At 32.6% G+C, this 21,172-nt stretch overlaps 1 protein-coding gene across 1 annotated transcript; it reads left to right on the top strand.

Annotated features, from left to right (window-relative positions):
* The first annotated feature begins 216 nt into the window (after positions 1-216).
* Positions 217-19,427, top strand: rab21 (RAB21, member RAS oncogene family). Its single transcript, XM_088072578.1, has 7 exons — positions 217-714; positions 12,332-12,391; positions 12,465-12,572; positions 13,113-13,176; positions 14,749-14,803; positions 14,962-15,050; positions 15,701-19,427. The coding sequence occupies exons 1-7, from the start codon at positions 577-579 to the stop codon at positions 15,838-15,840; spliced, it is 654 nt and encodes a 217-aa protein (XP_087928704.1). The 5' UTR covers positions 217-576; the 3' UTR covers positions 15,841-19,427.
* Positions 19,428-21,172: the final 1,745 nt, after the last annotated feature.

Below are 21,172 nucleotides of genomic sequence, written 5' to 3'. Positions count from 1 at the left end.
GTATAACTTTATTCTCACTAACGACTTTATTCTGGGGAAATTATGACTGTTTTCTCTCGAGATTTTATTCTCATTTTTTATTGAATATTTTCAATCCACTACTAAGGTGTACACAAACAGGAAGTTGTTTGTTTTATTTTATTTTTTTTTTACAACCCGGAAGTTAAAAAAGAGGGTGTGAAGGTCTTCATGCCTTTCTAGCAGAGTGAGTCATCCTCTCGTAAGTAGGTGATCTTCGGCGGAGCTAACCGGCTAACAGCTAGCTCAGAGAGACGCCATTAGTTGGGTGAAAACCAGGCGTCCGTATCAGGTGGAAACGAGGCGTAGCTCCCAGTTTAGATCCGTTTCTCGAACACGTACTGACAGATATTGATAAAAGTCAGGTTCGCGTATGCTGTCGACGCGTTTGTCTCCTGATTTTAGCTCGTTTTTTTAAAGTCGGAAGCTGATGTGAGCTGCGCAGGACTCCGAGCTCCGAGCAGGGTTAGCATTAGCAGCTAGCTTGATACGGCTTGTTTTGATTTCTGGAGAAGAAAAAAGACTCTTTGAGGACTTTTTGACAACAAACTGCCAGCCATGGCGGCCGGGGGGACGGGCGGCAAGACCTACTCGTTCAAGGTGGTGCTGCTGGGGGAAGGCTGTGTGGGCAAGACGTCTCTGGTGCTGCGATACTGCGAAAACAAATTCAACGACAAACACATCACAACTCTACAGGTAAGACAGCCAGGAAGAGGCTGCTGACCCGGGTTAGTTACAGGCTGCTGACCTGGGTTAGTTACAGGCTGCTGACCCGGGTTAGACGAACCGTGGCAGCTCCTGAAAACGGTGGTCTGATGCAAATCAAAGCAGGAGGGCGGGGGAGCTGTTTGTTGTTGTTTTTGTGTTGCAATGTTGCTTATATTTCTCTATTTTTATAAGTTTATCTGCACCAGAATCACCTTTATGGGTCAAATATTTGTACACACACATTATTAACACATATGGTAATTGTTTTTTGCTTTGCTTTCATGTATTTGCATAGGCAAAAATATGCCAGCAATAGACAGGACTATTGTGTACTCAAATAGATTGAAAAATAGTTGTATGTATAGAAATTATATTAGAAAAATAATTGTTCCAAGATCCTAGAAACGTCATAAAATTCAAGAAATGTCCTTTAAGGTGAGAAATGTCCTAAAAGCAGAGATATGTCTAAAAACCCTAGAAATTTTCTAAAATTCAAGAGCTGTCCCCAAATCAGTGAAATCTCTTACAATCCTAGAAATATCCTAAAAGCCCAGACACGCCTTAAGATATAAATGTCCTAAAATCAGGGAAATCTCTTAGAATCCTAGTAATGTCCAAAAATCCTTGTAACGCTGTGAAATCCTAGTAATGTCCTAAAATCCTAGAAAAGTCGTAAATTCCCAGAAATGTCCTAAAATCTGAGAAATGTCCTAAAATCCTTGACATATCCTAAAATCCCAGAGTTGTCCTCATATCCTAAATTAAGTGGTTGCTGACCCGGGTTAGTGGAGCAGCTGCTGAACATGTCGGTTGAACTTAATTGAAATCATTATTATTATTATTATTATTATTTAAAAGCATCAGAATCAGCTTAACTGACTGAGTATGTGAACATACTTTCCATTGCTCTCATGTACAGTACTACAGTACAAAAATATAAACATGACAGCAGTAGACAGGACTTTTGCAATGTACACAAATATATTGAAAAAAGGTGTGTATACAAAAATATAGAAATATATACATAAAATACATGTTTACACACACACGTATGTATGTTCTGTTTTTAACTTTTATGTATTGTAGCTTATACATATTTATAATTATAAATATTTACATACCAATGCAATTTAAAAAAAAAATATTACTGTATTTGTATTTGATATTTTTTAGAAACTGTGTGGTGACACTTACTTCTTTCTACTTTCTATATGTATTTATGCATGGCATAGGAGTAACAGTATAATTTATTCTGATTCTGATAGAAAAGCACCGATGACTAACAATTAAAATACAATAATACCTTTTTTTTTAACAAGTCAAATGTCCTGGAAGTTGTAAATTCTACATAGTGCGAAAAAGAAGCAGGAAATTATGTATTTGAAGCCCCAAATTTCAAATTTCATATGTGTCCCCCCCAAATGTTGAAATGGCACGTACATCGTTGTATACATATTTCTATGTACTGTGTGTATAAATAGCACGTACAGTTTACCTTTTCAGTTAGTCTGGACAGTATATTGATTGTCCAACGATGAAATGAGATCTTAGATTTTGGATATCTTGTTTTAATATGTGTTGTCTTTTCCTGGTTTTAACAGCTTCGTTACAGACTGTTCTAGCTGTCCTATTATTTGCCGTTACACACTCAGTCATTATATTCACATTATATCTGCTGATTATTAATTAGGGCTGCACAAAAAATCAAAATATTGATTGGTTGATTCATTGAAATCACAAAAAGTGCAAATCCAAGTCGCAGGAGCTGCAGTGTTTTTGACTGAGCTAAAATGTGTCACAAAAATATATATATATTAAAATAGGTAGGGATGATAACAGTTAATTTATAATTAATTAATCTGTCGGTAAGGTTTTAGTCAACATGTGAAATTGAATTGATTAATTGATAGGCTATGCAGTGCTGTCAAAGTATATGCAATATGTTGCTGTGAGCTTTGATGGAGAAAAAAAACACTTGGTATTGTTTAAAATAAGCTTTTTTGCTTTTTCAAATAATGATTAACCAATTAATCGATTGTTAGTTTGACCAATAATTGATTAAGGGAAGTGCTTATATCTTTTTTCTTAGTTGAATAAGCCAGGAGTTTAACATATTGCTCAACATCCTTTAGTAAAACTACACTTTTTTCTTTTTTTTCTGCTAGATTTAAAGATAGATTTACAGTTATGAATTCAAATGTTTAAAAAAGCCAATATATTTATCAAATTTTTTAAAATTATATTTAAAAAAATATTTATATCTTTAGTTTTTTTAAGAAACCAAACACCACATTTTCCCACAATAATGTAAAGTGTTAAAAGATTAGATTAACGGCATTTTTTGTGGGGGTTGGGGTGTGTGTGTGTGTGTGTGTTTATGTGTTTATGATATTATACTTGTGTGTGTCCTCGTGTTGCGCAGTCCGGGCTTATGGTGCAACAGAGCTGATGTTGTGGCTGAAACTTGAGCTGCCCGTCTAGCCGGGATTAACGGGGGTAACGGAGGTGAGGCCGAATGTGCCAGAGCTTTCACTAGTAGTGAAATATTTCACAGTATTAGTACTTTTACTTAAACAAATGATGTGAAAACATCTTCCGTCTCTGCGCTCAGATATCAAAGCGGGAAACTGTCACACAGACTGTTTATAATCAATATCTCATCAATATTTAAATATGTCGGCCTAAATTCTGCACATTAAACTTGCTGAGTGTCACATCAATTGATTTTTGTTATAAAAACACTGAGCTGCTGTAATGGATCAAATACAAAAGTCTGTCCTCAGTTGCCCTTCATAATGTTATTAATACCAGCAGAGTGTTTACTTAAGTAAAAATAAGTAAGTAAAACCACAGTGTAAAAATATTCAGTTACAAGTAAAAGTCTTTTAAACACATACTGATGTAAAATTATACTTATAATACCAAAAGTAAATGTGCTCATCTTGCAGAAAAGACCATTTATTTTATTTTATTTTATTCAAAAAAATGGACAGGACAAATGAAATTTCGTAACAACAAAGGGTCAGAGATTTTAAAGAGACAGCTGCTGCACCTAAACATGGTCACACATCAGAACATATTATACACATAGTATAAACAATTAATATGCAGTAAAAAAACAAAACAGGAGAAGTATCTGTTACTGCTGTTACTAATACTGGTGCTGTTAGATAAATCAGTCTGTGTAGAATCAGTCAACTTCAAATTGATAAAAATATGATTAAAAAAATAAATAAAAAACAAAAGAATAAAATAGAATGGCTTTATTATCACTGAACATATTAATATAACAAAATATTTTGTGCACTGCCTAAAATGGTACGCACACTCACACGTGTTCACAGTCTTACTACTTAAAAAAAAAAAATATATATATATATATATAAACAAAAAACAGCATAAATTACTTCAGGAAAAAATGCAAATAAAATGGTTTACAAAATAAAAAGACCAAACAAAACTATCAGGAAGAAGAAAAAGAGAAATATAAATTTAAAAAAACATTTCTAGTAGTGTCAGTAGTTGTAATATAAAATAAATAATAATTTACTATTTATTTAAATTTAATTTAATAGCTGATTAATTTGCCTTATCCTTGTACAGCCAATGACTCAGGTAAACTGATTTAGGTGGAATAGCTGCCAAAAAAAGTTAAGTATCAGTTTCATTTCCTCTTCTGTTGTCTGTCGGTTTCTCAGACGCTCACTTTCTGTGTCTCTCCCTCTCTCCTCTCATCACTTTATTATAAACACGATAAACATTTTCTTTTTTCAGCGTCTCAAACATGAGGATTTGCTGTTTTTTCATATTTTTTAAACATTTTTTTGTAAAGTGAGTCTCTTTGCAATCATAAATTTTATACCAAGTAGATTTGCACATTCAAGTTGCAAATTGTGTTGTCGTTTTGTAATCAGCACGAAAGCTGCTGCCGGCCTCACAAAGATAAAGTGAGCTAATTTTGGACACGTTAACATCACTGCATCAGGGAAAAAGCAGAAGTGGTTTGCATCACGAACTGGTGCGTCTGTGGTTTGTTCAGGTGGTCGGATGATTGTACTGTGATTTACATTTTCTCGTTAAAAGGGGAACTCTCCACCTCAGCGTGTGTTTACAGGTTTTTATAATCACTATTAGTGTGTCCAGATGGAGCTGAGTGAAGTCTGATAAATGTCCTCAAGTGATTTTAGTCGAGTGAAAAGTTAAAAATCATCTGCAGGTGTGGAGTTACACACAAGTGAGACCTCTGCAGCCTGATGCGCGTCTCTGCTGCAGGGCGAAACACACCCTCATTTCTAAATAAGCTGTCAGGCAGGTTGAGTTGCATTGTGGGGAATGTAGGCGCCAGGTTGTCAGAAGGAAGACGAATGCATGGCTTAAAAAAAACAATGAAATCTTTACAAATGCATCGATTTTAATCCTTTTTTTTTTAACTGTCCATAAGTGACGACATAACAGGAGTGACTTGATATGTATATTTTTTGTTTTAACCCTTTGAAGCCTGAATAAATTGGCTTGATTTCTTTCAAAAGTATGGGATGGAGGCAGTGAGCAACTTTAGAAGAAATGAACCCAGAAAAATAAAAAGAAATTAGTTAGAAAAAATAATATAAAATAATAATCAGGAAAATTACCTGAAAATGAGCAAAAAAAAAAGGAAATTAATTAAAATTCTGTGAAATAATTTTGAATGTGTAATTATAAATATTTTCTATTTTATAATTTTGAAAATTAATTTTAGCAATTTGCAGGACATTTCTTTCCAAGTTGCTCGTTGCCTTTTTTTATCTTCATATTTTCAAAAGCATTTAAACTGATTTTCTCAGTTTTCAGCGAGATAACAGATGTTGATCCAGGTTTTAGAGGGTTAATATGTTGCTGAGGGTGTAACCTGTATCTCTGTATTGTTTTGTGTTTCACTGCGAGCAACAAACTCCAGGAAAACAATCCAAAATGTCGACGGAAAACTTCTGGAAATGTAAACTTGACTTCACGTTGGTCCGCGTCTTTGTCAGAGTGACCTCGGAGCTGATAAAACGCTCTCGGAGTCTGAGTGTGTTTACGTATCTCATTTCAGCCTCGGCTCGGAGGCAGCTGCTCTCCTAATGCGACTCTGTTTCTGTTTGTCTGCTGCGCTCAGGTTTCAGAAACCTCTCACCGACTCTGTTTCAGGAGAAATCAAAAAAGAGGGAAAAACAAAGTCGTGTGATGCAGCGTTTCCATGATGAGTGATGGAGCGTCAGTAATAACACACAGACGCTCACATCGGTGTGTGTGATGAGCCTCAGTCGGGTGAAGTTGTGTAAGCTGGCGTTGCGTTCAGACACTTCAGAGTGTGTGTGTGTTGCGTCATTAGTGGAGCTATTATGACTTCTTGTTTTGAAGCCAAACTTCACTCAGAAATCTGCCTGTTTTCACGGTTTGTTTGGTTTCCGGATAAACTGTGATGTGTAGTTGTGATGTGTGAAGCGCTGGACAAAATACTGCAATATGAGGTGTGCTGGTAAAAATACTGTGTTGCTGATAAAGGTATTATTAGATTCCACTTTATTATCATTGCAGAGTACAAATACTGAAATAAGGTTTAGCAACCAGAAGCACAAAAAAAGAAATATAGAGTAATATTAGGGGAGTATTTAGGGGTCGACAGATTATCAGCCTGGCTGATTAAAAGGGCAGATATTTGGATTTTTACTGATTATCTGTATCTGCGTTTTACTTTAATGATTGCCCATACAATTAATTGATTAAATAATTGAAAAATGCAAAGAAAGTGTTATTTATTCTTTTTTAAATTTAACTTTTCACTTGACATTATAAAAAAAAAGGTTCAGGGAACTTGTATATGATTTCTGTATTTAAATTTCAGTGTTTACCAAACATTTTTTGAAGGCATTTAAACAAAGTTTTTTTATATTTCAAATTCTAAATTTTGACAGAAATATTTTCATTTTTATTATAATGCATATCAGCTCCAAATATCAGTTATAAGTCTCATTAAGTACTAATATTCGGTATCAGTATCGGCCCTGAAAAACCAATATTGGTTGACCCCGTTAGTCACTTATATTTTGTGTTGAAAGTCAAACTTTATTTTAAAATGAGGCTGATAAAATGGATTGTATCGGTGATTTTTTGGTATCTGTATGCGCAGAAAAAAATCTCGTCGTCGTCGTCTCCGTGACACAGCTGGAGGGGACATGAATAATGTGTTGGACCCCTTCAGGTCACAGTCACATGGGCTTGGATACTCCTCAGTCGTTTATCTTCAGGGCTCAGAAAACCATTTACTCCCACTCACATGTGACCCACAGCCTGGAGGTGCATTATGGGATGGCAGCTGCGTGGATCACAGGGTTATTTCATAGCTTGAGATTCTCCACAGCTCTTGCGTAAAGATTTTAAAGCGGGTTTTTCAGTGAAATGCAGATTAAATGAGAAGATCAGGGGGAAACTGTGGAGAAACAGTCATCTCCCAACACGAGCTCTGCATTATTCGACCGTCCGTTCATCACGAGACGATTCAGAGCGGAAAGTTTCACATATTTTCCCTCTCATTCAGAGCTGCTTCACGATCATTTATTTCCCCCGTCGCTGTAAATATTATTCCACGACCAGACTGATATTTTTGTCTTTTTCTGGATGCACAGTGTGTCAGACGAGGTGATCAAAACGACGTATTGAAACAGCAGATTACATCTTTGACCTCAAACAATCTTATATGCCAAATTTTTTGGACTAATCTCTCATTTAGTCCACTTTAGATCTACCTTGGGGTTTTTTTTGGAAAGAATTGGCTCCAGATGCTCTTATGTAGTTTGATTCTAATCAAACTACATAATGATAATAATAATGATAATAATAATAATAATTTTATATATATATATATATATATATATACACACACACACACACATATACATATATTTATATATATATATATATTTATGTGTGTATATAATATATATATATATTTATATAAAAGATATCAATCAATATCAACTTATATTGGTTTTTCAGGGCTGATACCAATACTGATTATTTGTATTTAAAGACACATATATTGGATATTTGGAAGCGAGGTGCATTTACAATGAAAATCTTTCTGTCCATATTTAGACTTTGGAATATAACAAACTCCAAAACAAAACTATGTTTTAATGCCTTTAGCAAATTTTTCATCAAAAGTGAGACTTTCAACAGCATATACAGCAAATTCCCAGCAGCTTTTTCATAAAGTTAAGTGGATAGAAATTATTGAATAAAAATAGCGTCCTGAGGTTTTCTTTGACGCTTCCTTTGCACTTTTTGATTAATGAATTACTCCTTGTTATACAAACACAGCAGTGGTAGTACTGGTAGTACTTGTTGTACTGGTTTTCAGCCTTGTAATGCAAGAATACATATTAGGAACATTTAGGGTTTATGTTTTAATATTCCAGTTTTAAATTGTTTTATATTCCAGATAATTGCTGATTATGACTCCAGCTTTGAGCTGCACATGTTGTCACACTGTTCAAAATTTTAGGTCAGCGCTCAAAATATCATTCTATACTTTATGTAATTTACAGAAAATTAAATTATGACATTTTTCTGGTCATTTTTTTATTTTAGTTACATTTATTAACTAAAATAAACACCTTTTTCTGCTGTTTTCCCCATTTTTTATATTGAAACTTCAATCCATTTAATGTGATAACAGTTTTGGCTTTGTTGATTGTGATGTGAATTTATCTTTATTTTTGATATTTCACAATAATGATAATACGCTCTATTGATATTATTGAAAAGTTACAGAGTGCTGTATGGTTAAACCAGCATTAAGACATTTCAGAACTGCAATACGGCAAATAAAATGAGATAATATGAAATAATACAGATTTAAAATATCCAACATTAATTTAAGATAACAATAATAACAAACAATAATAAATAAACAATAAAACATGTTGGGAATAAAACTGTGCTAGCAGCAATAAAACAAACCTTTACATTTTTTTTTTAAAAGAAGTCACCGATTCTGCAGCAAACAAAACAAATAACTGATAAATCAAACAATTACTAGAATATTAGCTGTGGTTTCACTCAGAGGTCAGAGCAACATGTTCAACAACACACCCAGTCAGCTGACCGACGTCACTCACACACACACACACACACACACACACACACACACACACACACACACACACACACACACACACACACACCCACACACACACTGTTATATCGCTGCTGAATCTCGGAGCCTTCAGTTCATTTCTCGTCGACATTGAGTCTTAATCTGAAACCTGAATTTCACTTTCCCACCGAGCAGCTCCATAAATCATGAAACTGCACCTCTCACCCAGACGGACTCTGACCTTCTTATCAGAGCTGCGTTCAACAAACCGAAACTCTCACAGTTTACAGGATAAAATGAAACTGACGGATATTGTACAAAGTGAGAAGTTGCAAAACTGCCTGAAACTGTTGCAGAAGGCGAGCGGAGGAATTTAAATGTGTCACATTTCAGTCACTCGTAAATCTGAATAACTTATGAAACCAAATGCTGATTTTGTACATATAAAGAGTATTTTAACGCTTTGGACTCACTTTAATATTACATACGTTAATATCACTGTGCTTTTTAAAATCAAGCTTTAAAATATATTTTATATTAATATTATTTTCAAATTTTGTTGAGTTACTGTTTTTTTTAATCAACATTAGTCATAATCAAAAATATCAAATATCCATTAATTTTCTGAATTTTAACCCTTTAAGTGCCAGGTTTTTGTCATGATGCCACAACGTTTTTAGATCCATATGCCAAATAACGATAAAAAAGACGTCATCAGGTAGAAAATATGAAAAATTACAAGTCAAAAGCCCAGAATGAAATAATACAGTGCATGTTTTTGTGCATTGATGGCTGTGGGATCAAAAATCGCAGTTTGAATTTGTTTCTGTGGCGCATTTTTTTGCACTTAACTGTCTGAAAGTAACTTTTTTTAAACTTAACTGTATTTTAGACTTATTGCAGGAGATTTTCTACTTTTCTACTTTTTCCCTTCTTCCTGTGACTGTCGTCTGTCAGGGACTGAAAATATGAAAATATAATCTTTTTTCCTGCTTCCTCAGGATGTTTTATGTCAGTTTGATTTGTTTGTTTTTGACTAAAACATCTGATGAGCTTTTGTTGAGTCTAATCCACTAAGTGGTGGCAGCATTTGTTTTATTATCTTGAAATGGAAAATGGAACAAATATTCAGAACAACAAAAATAACCACAAATACTTTTTGATGATTAAATGATATTAACTTTTTCTGGCACTTTGCCCCAAGTTTATATTGTTTATTGTTTATTATTCTGACTTTGACTTTGTACTGTAAAAATAGAGAGAAACAAAATTTCAAAATTTCTGTGATTTAAAAAAAAAACCAAAACTCCACAATGTAACAGGAAAGAAAAAATGGGCCCCAAAAATATTTATTTATTTTATAAATCCATTCCGTTATGGCAAGTTGTGGGACATTTCTTACCAAGTTTCTTATTGTCTTTTTGTATTTTAAATAAATTACATAAATTTGCACAGGTTTCAGAGGTTTAAAAACACAAGAAAAATGATGTTGATTCATGTTGTCAAGGGTTAAGGTGAATCTGTCGCTCACACCAAAATAATAATAATAATAATAATAATAATAATAATAATGATAATAATTGTAGTAATCATAACGTAATTTATATAGCATCTTTAAAAGCAGATGTTTACAAAGTGCTTCAGCAGACAAAGCAAAGGCCGAAACTCAGGAATATTAAAATAATTATTAACAAACGCGACAGAGAAAGGTCCAAAAAGCCAAACAAAAAGGAAAGAACAAAATGCGAACGTAAAAGGTCAATGAGAAAAAAGCAAATAAAAGGAATAAAAGTTATAAAACAAGGAGATCTCAAAAGGCAGTTAAAGTACTAAATGAGTAAAGTTTTGAAAAAATATAATAAAAGCAATAAAGGAGGATAATTAAATAAAAGAAATAATAGAAGAAGACATCACATCAGTGGAGATAAAACAAAGATAAGAAGGTAAAAACAGATGGATAAGAGATGAACAAGTAAATAAATAAAAAAAAATGAAAAGATAATAACAGTACAACAGAAGGATAAAGAATAGATAATTAGAGTCAGAGCAGCAAAATGAAATGAGGAAGAGAGATATAAATAATTAATTAAATAAATAAGATTATGGGGGGGGTTAAAATAACCTCACCACAGACAGAGTAGGTTTCGGGGAATGACGCACATAATTTGTCCACGTGACCAAAGGTTTCAGCTGTTTATAGTTTTAGGAATCAGTGGAAAACAACAAACAGGCAGCGGTTCATGTGAAATGACCTCATAAAGAAAAATGAACCAGTGATGATTTTTCTATAAAGAAGATAAACAAACGCTCTCAAACAAACCGCTGATGATAAACTCTGACTCTTTTTAAACCACAGAGGTTTAAAATAAGCACCGCAGTATGTTAATCCCTCAGGTGTGATCGACTAATAACGCTCCAACAAACACTGATGGGGTCAAAGGTCACGTCACCGTAAAAACAAAAAACACGATCATGTGATCGTCTCAGAGGAGGAGGGTGTGGCGAAAGAGACGTACAGAGCCTTCAGTTTCTCTGATATGTTGCTGACATGTTCAGCATGTTTTCTTAAACTGGCATGTAAAGGGTTACATTACATTACATACACATTTCTGAATATTTGATATTTATGATTTATGGTGGTAAAAATGAAAAAAAAATAACTAAATGAAAGTAGAAAATAATATTAATGTACAATATCTTTTTAAAGCTGATATGAAAAGTGTATTTTGTGTAATATTAACCCTTTGAAACCTGAGCAAATCGGCTTGATTTCATTAAAAACACAGGAAGAAGGCAGCGAGCAACTTAAACAAGAAATTAAAAAAGATATTAAAAGTTAGAAAAAATGAGCACAAAAAAAGAAAAATAAATAGAAAACAAAAACAAACAGGAACATTTTCTGAACTAAGCGCTGCATCTAAAATATTTTTATTTTTTCCTATAATATGATTTTAAATATAGAATTACACTTATAATTTACACTTTTTTGGGGATAATATCTAATAATCACCCCCAGCTAATTTTCAGGTAATTTCTTTGTCATGTTTTACTTTTTTCTTTTTCAGTTTGCAGGACACTTCTTGTCAAGTTGCTCATTATATTTTTTCCATGTTTTCAAAGAAATAAAGCCAATTTTCTCAGATTTCGGGGGTTTACATGCTCGTGTAAGACTTCTGAACGCAGAACAACGATGTCTATCGGGCGTTAAAAGGTTAAATCAGGCCCTAAAGGTTTATCGAAACACGTAATAATTGTAATTTCGGGCTGAGTGCTCTCTGTATAAATGTGCAGTATATATATGTATATTTTCCTTATATGTGTTCACTTTCTTGGCCAATAAAGCTGATTCTGATGAATTTAAGGACTTAACTTGTACTTCAAACATATAATCCAAATATTTTGATTCCATTTCTCATTTATCCTGATTTTATTGTAATTATTTAAACCCGATGACGATAATTGAAGTCTCCTCCTCTTCCTCTGCAGGCGTCCTTCCTCACAAAGAAGCTCAACATCACAGGAAAGAGAGTGAACTTGGCCATTTGGGTGAGAGTCTCTCTTCATGTCTCATGCCGCCAACGTAAAGTAAAAATATTAACGTTATTGTTGGTGTTTGCAGGACACAGCAGGTCAGGAGCGTTTTCATGCGTTAGGTCCCATCTACTACAGAGACTCCAATGGAGCCATTCTAGTGTACGACATTACAGACGAAGACTCCTTTCAGAAGGTAACGACTCCGTTTTTCGGCAGCTTAAACCGGTCCGATGCAGCGCTGCTATTACACAGAAAGTAGGGTTTGTATTAGACGTGTACTCAGGGTACCCGCAGGTACCAAAACTGCAGTACAACGAACACGAGACAGTAAGATTTTTAACAAAAATGTTCACGGTTGACTGACGCAAAATCAGAGATGTGAGCATTTTTAACTATCGTCTTATAGCTGAGTGTTGTAAGTTGATATTTGTGTCTTTTTTGTGTGGTAATTTTGATGTAAATATTTACCTTTTTCTCATCTTTTTATAATAATTGTTAGTGTATGTGCATTATTGTATGTAACCTTGATATTTATTTATTCTTTACTAAAAGCCTAACTAGGGAACAGGAGCTGGAAACATCTTTAATTTCTATATTTAAAACATCAGTTACTACAGCTTGTTTTTAACAGGCTGAAGGTGCATTTTGTTAATTTGCATCAAATAAACTCTACAAATAAATGAATATTTGTTCATAAAAGTCTAATTTCTCTCGTTTGTTTCTGTTTCTGCAGGTGAAGAACTGGGTGAAAGAGTTGAGGAAAATGTTGGGGAACGAGATTTGTTTATGTATAGTAGGTAAGTCATCCGAAATAATAATTATTTTTCAGTAGACCTTAAAAACTAATTAATTTCACCTGAACATTTTAGATCACCAACAAAACGTTTTTTTGCACAGCGGTTTTTAATTCTCTGCGTCTGTAATGACTTAATTATTTTATCTTATTAGTGTTTGTTTTCATGTTTTTGGATCCGGTTGCTATAGCGCTTCTAAATATTCAATAATTTGTCTGCCTGTGAGTTCATGAGAGAATATTTCTGAGGAGTTTTAATTGAATTATGTTGTTGAAGTCCTGATCATCATGTGGGAGGCCGCAGTTCAAGAATCTGCTGTTTGTAATTTTGGTGTTTTTTATAAAGTAACAGGTCACATGAGGACGTCCTTCAAAGAGATTTTAGGACGGTGAAGTTTGAGGCTTCCTGTGGCTCATTAATGTACCTGTTCAGATAATTAATGCCATAAAGAGAAACACTCATAACTTTATTTCTCCTTATATAGAAAGTTGAGATTCAAATTTGTCCAAAGAGGCTTAAATAATACAAAAAAAGACTTCATACTAAACATTAATTTTGTTTTCAGCTTAAATCAACATTTCTTCATAAAAGCACTTTTTGATAATCACAGTGAACGAGACGTCTCCCAACTTTCACACAGTATTTTTGGTTTTTAACACAAAAAATAGCTGGAATTTATTCTCTTCATTGATATGATCATAAAAAAACACTGGATCAGTTGATATTAATAATAATAAGTAATGAGTTATCAGTAACATGAGACTGTGCGTGTAATTTACCAACTCACGTGATGATTATCAAAGAATTTGGAAAAACATGATTCATGATATCAGGGAGACAAAAGTTTAAATGGCTGCTTTTATTACATTGTTGCTTTTTTGTTTTTTTCAATTAAAAATTGAAAAAAAAAAAGGTCCCGTAAGTCATTTTAATGGGAAATTTTATTAAAATAACTAATTTCTGACTTTATTATTTGAAGAAAGTGATTAAGTCATTATATCAGGATTTTTTTGATTTATTTTTAATTTCTTAGATTTATTAAATATTTTGGGATATTTACTCATTTTGAGAATGAGGCATTATTTTTGGTATGAATTGCATTATTTTTTTATCTGAAAATTATTTTCTTTGATGTGCTTATTTAAAAAAAGACTGGATCAGTAGATATTAATAATTATAAATTATCATTTCGTAAATCAGCCTGACATGGGCTGAGTAACTGATACACAAATGATCATTTTGGGGGTGAAATATTCCTTTAAAGTTGTTTATTCTCAACTGTTCACTGAAGCACCTGAAATTTTACTTTTTTATTTCAAACTTTACTTGTTTTTTTCTTGGCTGTGAGAAAAAGTGTGACAGGAGAATTACTTATATTGTTCTTTTGTTTTCACGTTTTATTCTGATATGATGATGAATTTATTCTTGCATTTCCTGTCAGTACAAATACTCACATGTCGCGTGTGACTACTGGTTAGCGATAACAACTATTATACAGAAATAAATACAGAAATGAATCATGTTTGATTTGATGAGCCGGACTGATAAATAAATGTGTTTTTCTTTTCTCTGCAGGTAATAAAATTGATTTGGACAAAGACAGACATGTTTCAGTGGAAGAGGCTGAGAGGTAAAAAGTCAGCAGACACACAGTGACCGCTGAATTACGTTTGTGCGATGTGAACAAATACAGAGTTTGTTGGTGGAGATTTCGCTCTGGTTTTCGTTGATCTGGAGTTGTCTGAGCGTGCTCGCTAGTTTCTTATCTTTCTCTGTGTTTGCGTGCAGTTATGCAGAGTCGGTGGGAGCCAAACACTACCACACATCAGCCAAGTTAAATAAAGGCATCGAGGAGCTCTTCCTGGATCTCTGTAAAAGTAAGACATGAACCTAAACGCACGAGACACTTTGGGATCATATTAAAATCATAATGTTTTTAAAAATTACATTTTATTTTATTTTATTTTATTTTATTTTATTTTATTTTATTTTATTTTATTTTATTTTTAATTTATTTTAATTTATTTTAATTTTTAATTTAATTTTATTTTTATTTATTTTAAATTGTAATCTCTCGTAATACCACTACATGTTGTTATCTTTACTGTTTACATCAAACTTATTTTAAAACTGTTTTGATGTGTATATTTTATGCATCTCTATATATATTTTTTTGCATGAAATATACTATATCTATACACTTTTTCTATTATTTATTAATTTTTTATTATTATTATTGTTATATATGGTTAGATTTAAAAAACTGGGTCATTATAAACTGAAATAATTGACTAATTTTGGTATAATTTTCTTCTGAGGTTTACTTTTACTCCTGTCATTATTAGGGCTTTAAACTGTGGTGAATTTTAAATCATTATAATAATTTAAACCTAAACGGCAGAATAATTATTTTTAAATAGACTTCATTTGCTGGAGGAGAAAAAGAGATGATTATGGTATAAAATAATTATTTGTTGTGTTATTTAAAGGAGATTTGAAGGTTTTTCAGCTCTTTGTTTGTTTTCAGGGATGATGGAAACGGCTCAGGCCGAGGAGAGGTTGAAGGGCAACGGAGCCAGCCAATCAGCATCGAGTAGGCGGGGCGTACAGATCGTCGATGACGAACCACAAGCCACGCCCGCCGGAGGATGCTGCTCTTCTGGCTAACGCGCACACACACACACACACACACACACACACACACACACACACACACACACACACTCTGCCATACAAGCTTGCAGATCTTCATACACACATTTACGAGTGTCTCTGTCGTCCAGTTGCTCTGAAATCCTTAAAAAAAAAAAAAAAAAAGCTGTTGCTGCTGTGTTTATCCAGCACCGCCTCTGCTGCAAAGGAGCATGGGAAATCATTTTTAAAATGGTTTAATCACTGCTCCCTCCAAAATAAAAGCAACTCGTGATTAAAAATGACCAATTTAAATTTGACGCCAATCACATTTTCAGCACTTTATTTACTAAAATTTCCTACAGAGGCCAAAACTCCCGCAGAGAAACATCGAAGAATAAACCTCCAATCTGCAGCAGTTTGCTTTGTGTCATTAATACTTCATTAATAAAAAGGAAAAAAAAGCCGAAATAACTTTGAGGAGATAAAATGGTGGCAGAGATTTATTTAATTTTCTTTTTTGTTTGTTAGTTTTTTTTTGGTGGGAAATCTCTTGAGGGATAAAACATACAAACACACACTGTATAAACCTCCATTAATCGTCATATTTATCAAAAAATATAAACATGTTTCCTGCTTTCAGAGAGGAGCAGCAGGCCGACAACACCACCTGCTGGATAAAAGTAAAAAAAATAAATATAGAAAATAAAAAGGACGTGTTCAGATATTTTTAGGTTTCTCTTAATACACCCTTATTCTTTAATAACACAACTACTCTGCTGTAAGAGATCATTTTTTATTGTTTTTCAGTTAATATCAGCAGTGTTATAACTGCAAAAAAGTGCAGATTTTGTGTTTAAAAAAAAAGACTAACTTTTAAAGATGCCGAGTTGACTCAGACTGCGTCTGCGTTTTAGTTTCAGCTGAGCTTTAGAGCTTATTCTCATATTTATCCTCCATCTCCCAGGTATGGAAGCCGATTGATGTGATGGAAAAAAAAAAGGTCCCCTAAATAATTTTCCGTTTTCGGTTTGCGACTTTGTGACAGTCATCTTAAGTTATTCTGAAAAAGTTTCCCAGTATTTAGAGAAAGTTTCTCATTTTGATATATTATGTCATTTTTTTTTTTGAGAAATTGAGTAATATATTTTGAGATACTAACTCATTTTGAGAAATTTTCTTATTTTGACATAAGTAAGCAATTTGAGAAAGTTATTATTATTTTATTATTAGTTATTATTTTGACGTACTAAGTCGTTATTTCGAGAAAGTTTCTCATTTTGATGTACTAAGTCATTTTTTTTTGAGAACATTTTTTCATTATTTTTAGGTACCAAATCAATATCTTTAGAAATTCTCTCATTTCAATGAACTAAGTCAATATTTTGTTATTTTCAAGTTTCTCATTTTGGTATTCATTTTGAGAAAGATCGATATTTTGAGATATGAAACCATCCATTTAAAATACTAAAATACTGACAGGACTGACAGGATCTTTTGTTTTTATTTTTAATTACATTGGCAGAAATGGGCTTCCATACTCAGGACAACGATGAGCTGTGAGGTGATTTTGACTCGGCGTCCAGACTCGACATAACGTTATTATGTGACTCACTCAGCCCTTAAAATATACTTGTTCCCAAACTCAAATATTTAAAATTTAGTGGCTATAATATTATTTTATTGACTTCTGAAAACCAGTAAAGGTCATTTGTTTTTGTATTAATTTAAACCGAAAAAAGTCCGAACTCGTTCTTTAATCTGAGCAAAACCACGACTTCAGTCAGAGCTGCACATCTCATAAAAAAACAATCATAAAACCCGAAAATTTAAAATGTTTCCATTTTGTAAGAAGCTGCAAGTGTTAACTTAAACTAAAAAATCTAATCATTTCATAAAGGAACAGAAAATTATGAAGCAAAAACAGAAAGAAATAAAAAACACAAAGAACAGAACAAAATCCTGAGTTTAGTTTCAAGCTGCACTCAGTTGCTGCTGAATCTGATTATTTTGTTTGCAAAAAAACTGCAGTTTGTTAAAATAAAATTTAGAGGGACAAAGAGAATATATTAATCAGCTGCAAACATTTGCTACAGTTTTGCTAAACCCTGAAGATATTCAGAGGACAGAAATAAAACGGTAAAAAACTGGAACATGTGGATTCATTTTCCATCCATAAAATAACATATTAATCCTTCTAGTTCTACTGATTTGTGGTTTGTAACTTTATCTTGATTTAGTCAAAATAAAAAAAATAGCAAATTTATAAATGAAAAACAAATTAACAGCAAATTAAAACATCTCAGTTTGTCGTATACAAAACAAATGTTGATGAAAAATGTGTGCAATTTGACAGTTGAAATATATTACGCACTATTGTAACAATTATCTTCAGCTATTTTAGTTTACTCTATAAAATGTAAGAAAATTGTGGAAAAAAACTCCAAATACTTTCATCTAAAAAAATAACAAAGTTCATTCCATTCACGAAGATATACAACTGAGAAGATGATTAATCGTCAAATCATCTATCAAAAAATTATTGTCAATTAACTAATTAATGAATCCATAACCTGTTTTTTTAAGCTCTGTTGTTGATTTTTTTGTCTACAACAGAAACTAAATATTGATATATATTTCATTAATTTATTCTTTTTTCATTTCGAAATTTAATTATATTTTAACAAACATCTCAGTTAAAATAATAATACACACATATATAAACATTTATTTGAAAAGTGTCTGTATTGCAGTTTGACTAAAAGCTAAAATATTCATAAAAATCAGGTCTGCGACAACATTTATTTTCAGGTATTTAATGCATTAATTGTTCAGTCGATAAAATGTCAGAAAATAGACACAAAAGACGAAGACGACACTTTCAAACGGGCGGTTTTGCCCTAAAAAAATATTTGATTTAAAATATAAAATAAATAATAAACTGAAAACAGATCATGTTTGACATTTTTGTTTTTAAAAAATTACAATTAAAATTCTTGTTAATTAATTATCTTTATAATTGATTAATTCAGCTTCCTAAATATTGTGCAGCTCAAAGTTCAGCTCCTTCATCCTCCTCCTCCTCTTCCTCTACATGGTTTTAAAAACATTCACACACACACGGACACACACAGAAATAATACCGTGCATGTTTGATTTCTGTAAAAGGCTTTTTTCTGTTTTACTTTTAAAAGAAATGGTAAATAAAAAAAAAACCTGAACAGCGGATTATTTAATAAGTTATATTCACGTGGCGGTGATGGAAGTCTGTACATGAACAAACCTTTTCTGTGTACTCTCTACTGTGTACTTTTACCGTTGTTTTCCATCAGGCCTGTAGCTCCATTAATCTCTCTGCGTACTGAAGAAAAAAAAATACAGTGACATTGTACAAAAACAAAAACATATACAGGAAGTTTTATCTGCCTTTGGGGAATAATCGATGCACATAGAAGATTTAAACGCTGTACTGTCCTGTTCATCATGGAAAAACAAACAAATGTGGTTGAAAGGTAAAAAAAAAAAAAATCAGCACACTTTTTGGAAATGTAATTTTTTAAACTGCTAGTGTCAAAAGTGTTTTGTAAAAATAATAGAACAATTATAACGATTTACACAACGCACGGAGGTGTCGCACACATTGTCGTTATTTCATTTAACATGTTCGCCTTATTAATACGGAAGCCCGTCTCTGCCAATATGATGAATAAAAGATCCTGTTAGTCATTATAATGACAAACTTTCTCAAAATTATGACTTTAAACATTATTTTTGGTTATTAATTCTTTAGATTTTTTTAGTTTTTGAGAAAGTTTCGCATTATTTTGACATCAAGCCTTTATTTTGAGATACTAAGTCATTATTTGAACAGTTTTTTATTATAAAGACAGAGGATTTTTTTTCATCATATTGACTGTAATGGGCTTCCATACATGACAGCTTCTTACAGGGTGGTCGGCCAAAGTCATTATTTCAGAAAATGTCACATTATTTTGAGATACTGTGCCATAATTTTGAGATAAATCCTCATCATGTATATCCCAAATCTTTATTTTGAGATAATAAGTCATCATTTTGAGAATAATTATCTTTATTGTGAGAAAGTAAGTCATTATTTTAAGAAAGCTACTTATTATGTTGATACCAAGTCTTTATTTTGAGATACTCAGTCATTATTTTGAACATAATTTTTGTTTTGTTCATGTTCAGTGTGATACTAAGTGATTATTCAGAGATATTAAGTGACTACTTAGAGATACTTAGTATTTTTGTTGCGATATTAAGTCATTATTTTCACAAAAAGTTGCAATCTTGTGAGATAATTAAGAATTATTTTGAGATAAATTCTCATTATGTTTATCCCAAGCCTTTATCTTGAGATACTCAGTAGTTATTTTTAGAATAATTCTCATTATTTTGAGATACTAAATCATTCTTTTAAAAAAACATTATTACTTGTAATAAAACTTGGTTGGTACCAAGTCTGTATTTTGAGATACCAAATCATTAATTCAGGTGTAATTCTTGTTATTTTGCAATGCAGTAAGAGTAATTGTCATTATTTTGAGATATTAACTATTTTTTTAGGAAGACTTATTATGTTGATACAAAGTCTTTATTTTGAGATACAAAGTTATTATTTTGTGCATAATTCTTGTTATTTTTCGATACTACGTGATTACTTTGAAATACTTTTGTCAGCTGGTGAGGACATGAAACTTGACCAGAAATACAAAGTGTGTCCACCAGAGAGCGCTGTGACACTGTGAAATGCATATTTCTCACCATTTTTCAGTGGTGACAAATTTACAACATTAGCAGAAATTTATGTTTTTTTTAAAAAAAAAAAGTCTACAGCCTTGGCAGCAACTGGGTATCCCCCGCACTTTAAAATTTTTTTTATTTATTTATTTTTTTATTTACAACCGTTCAATCCATTTTTTAACATGTCATGCGTCATTTTTCCGAGCGGTCTAGAAACGCACCATGAATCGGCGGCGGCGTGCACGCGCAGTCCTGTTGTGATCACATGACGCATTTGACACGTGCGCGGGCAGCTCTGCTTTGAACTCTCGGTTTTAACTAAAATACCACAAATAAAATGCAGCAAACCAACCAGCAAGAAGCCAAAAAATTGCACTTCTTCTCCAAAACAAACCGTGTAAGTTGAGTAAAGCCGTTTCCTGTTGAAAATGTTCGCGAAATTATGTCAAATTAATTAAATGCGAATTTAGTTATTGTTACCTGTGGGTGGCTAGCTTCATGCTATGATTAGACCAACTTTATTTCTGCGCAGAATTTGTGCTCACTATCGCTTTTCACTTGTTTTTTGTAATTTTTAATGCAACAGTAGAAAGAGCAGGGAGGA

The sequence above is a fragment of the Plectropomus leopardus genome, chromosome 22, assembly GCF_026936395.1.
Source record: "Plectropomus leopardus strain MGB_pleo_1.0 chromosome 22, ASM2693639v1, whole genome shotgun sequence".
NCBI lineage: Eukaryota > Metazoa > Chordata > Actinopteri > Perciformes > Serranidae > Plectropomus > Plectropomus leopardus.
The sequence above is the reverse complement of the archived record's forward strand: the minus strand, read 5'-3'. Positions and strand labels throughout refer to the sequence as shown.

Excerpts from the sequence above, each read along its gene's own strand:
- rab21 (XM_088072578.1), top strand. The coding sequence starts at position 577 with ATGGCGGCCGGGGGGACGGGCGGCAAGACCTACTCGTTCAAGGTGGTG. Across the intron at positions 715-12,331 it reads AACACATCACAACTCTACAG|GCGTCCTTCCTCACAAAGAA; the intron begins GTAAGACAGCCA and ends CTTCCTCTGCAG. Across the intron at positions 12,573-13,112 it reads ACGAAGACTCCTTTCAGAAG|GTGAAGAACTGGGTGAAAGA; the intron begins GTAACGACTCCG and ends CTGTTTCTGCAG.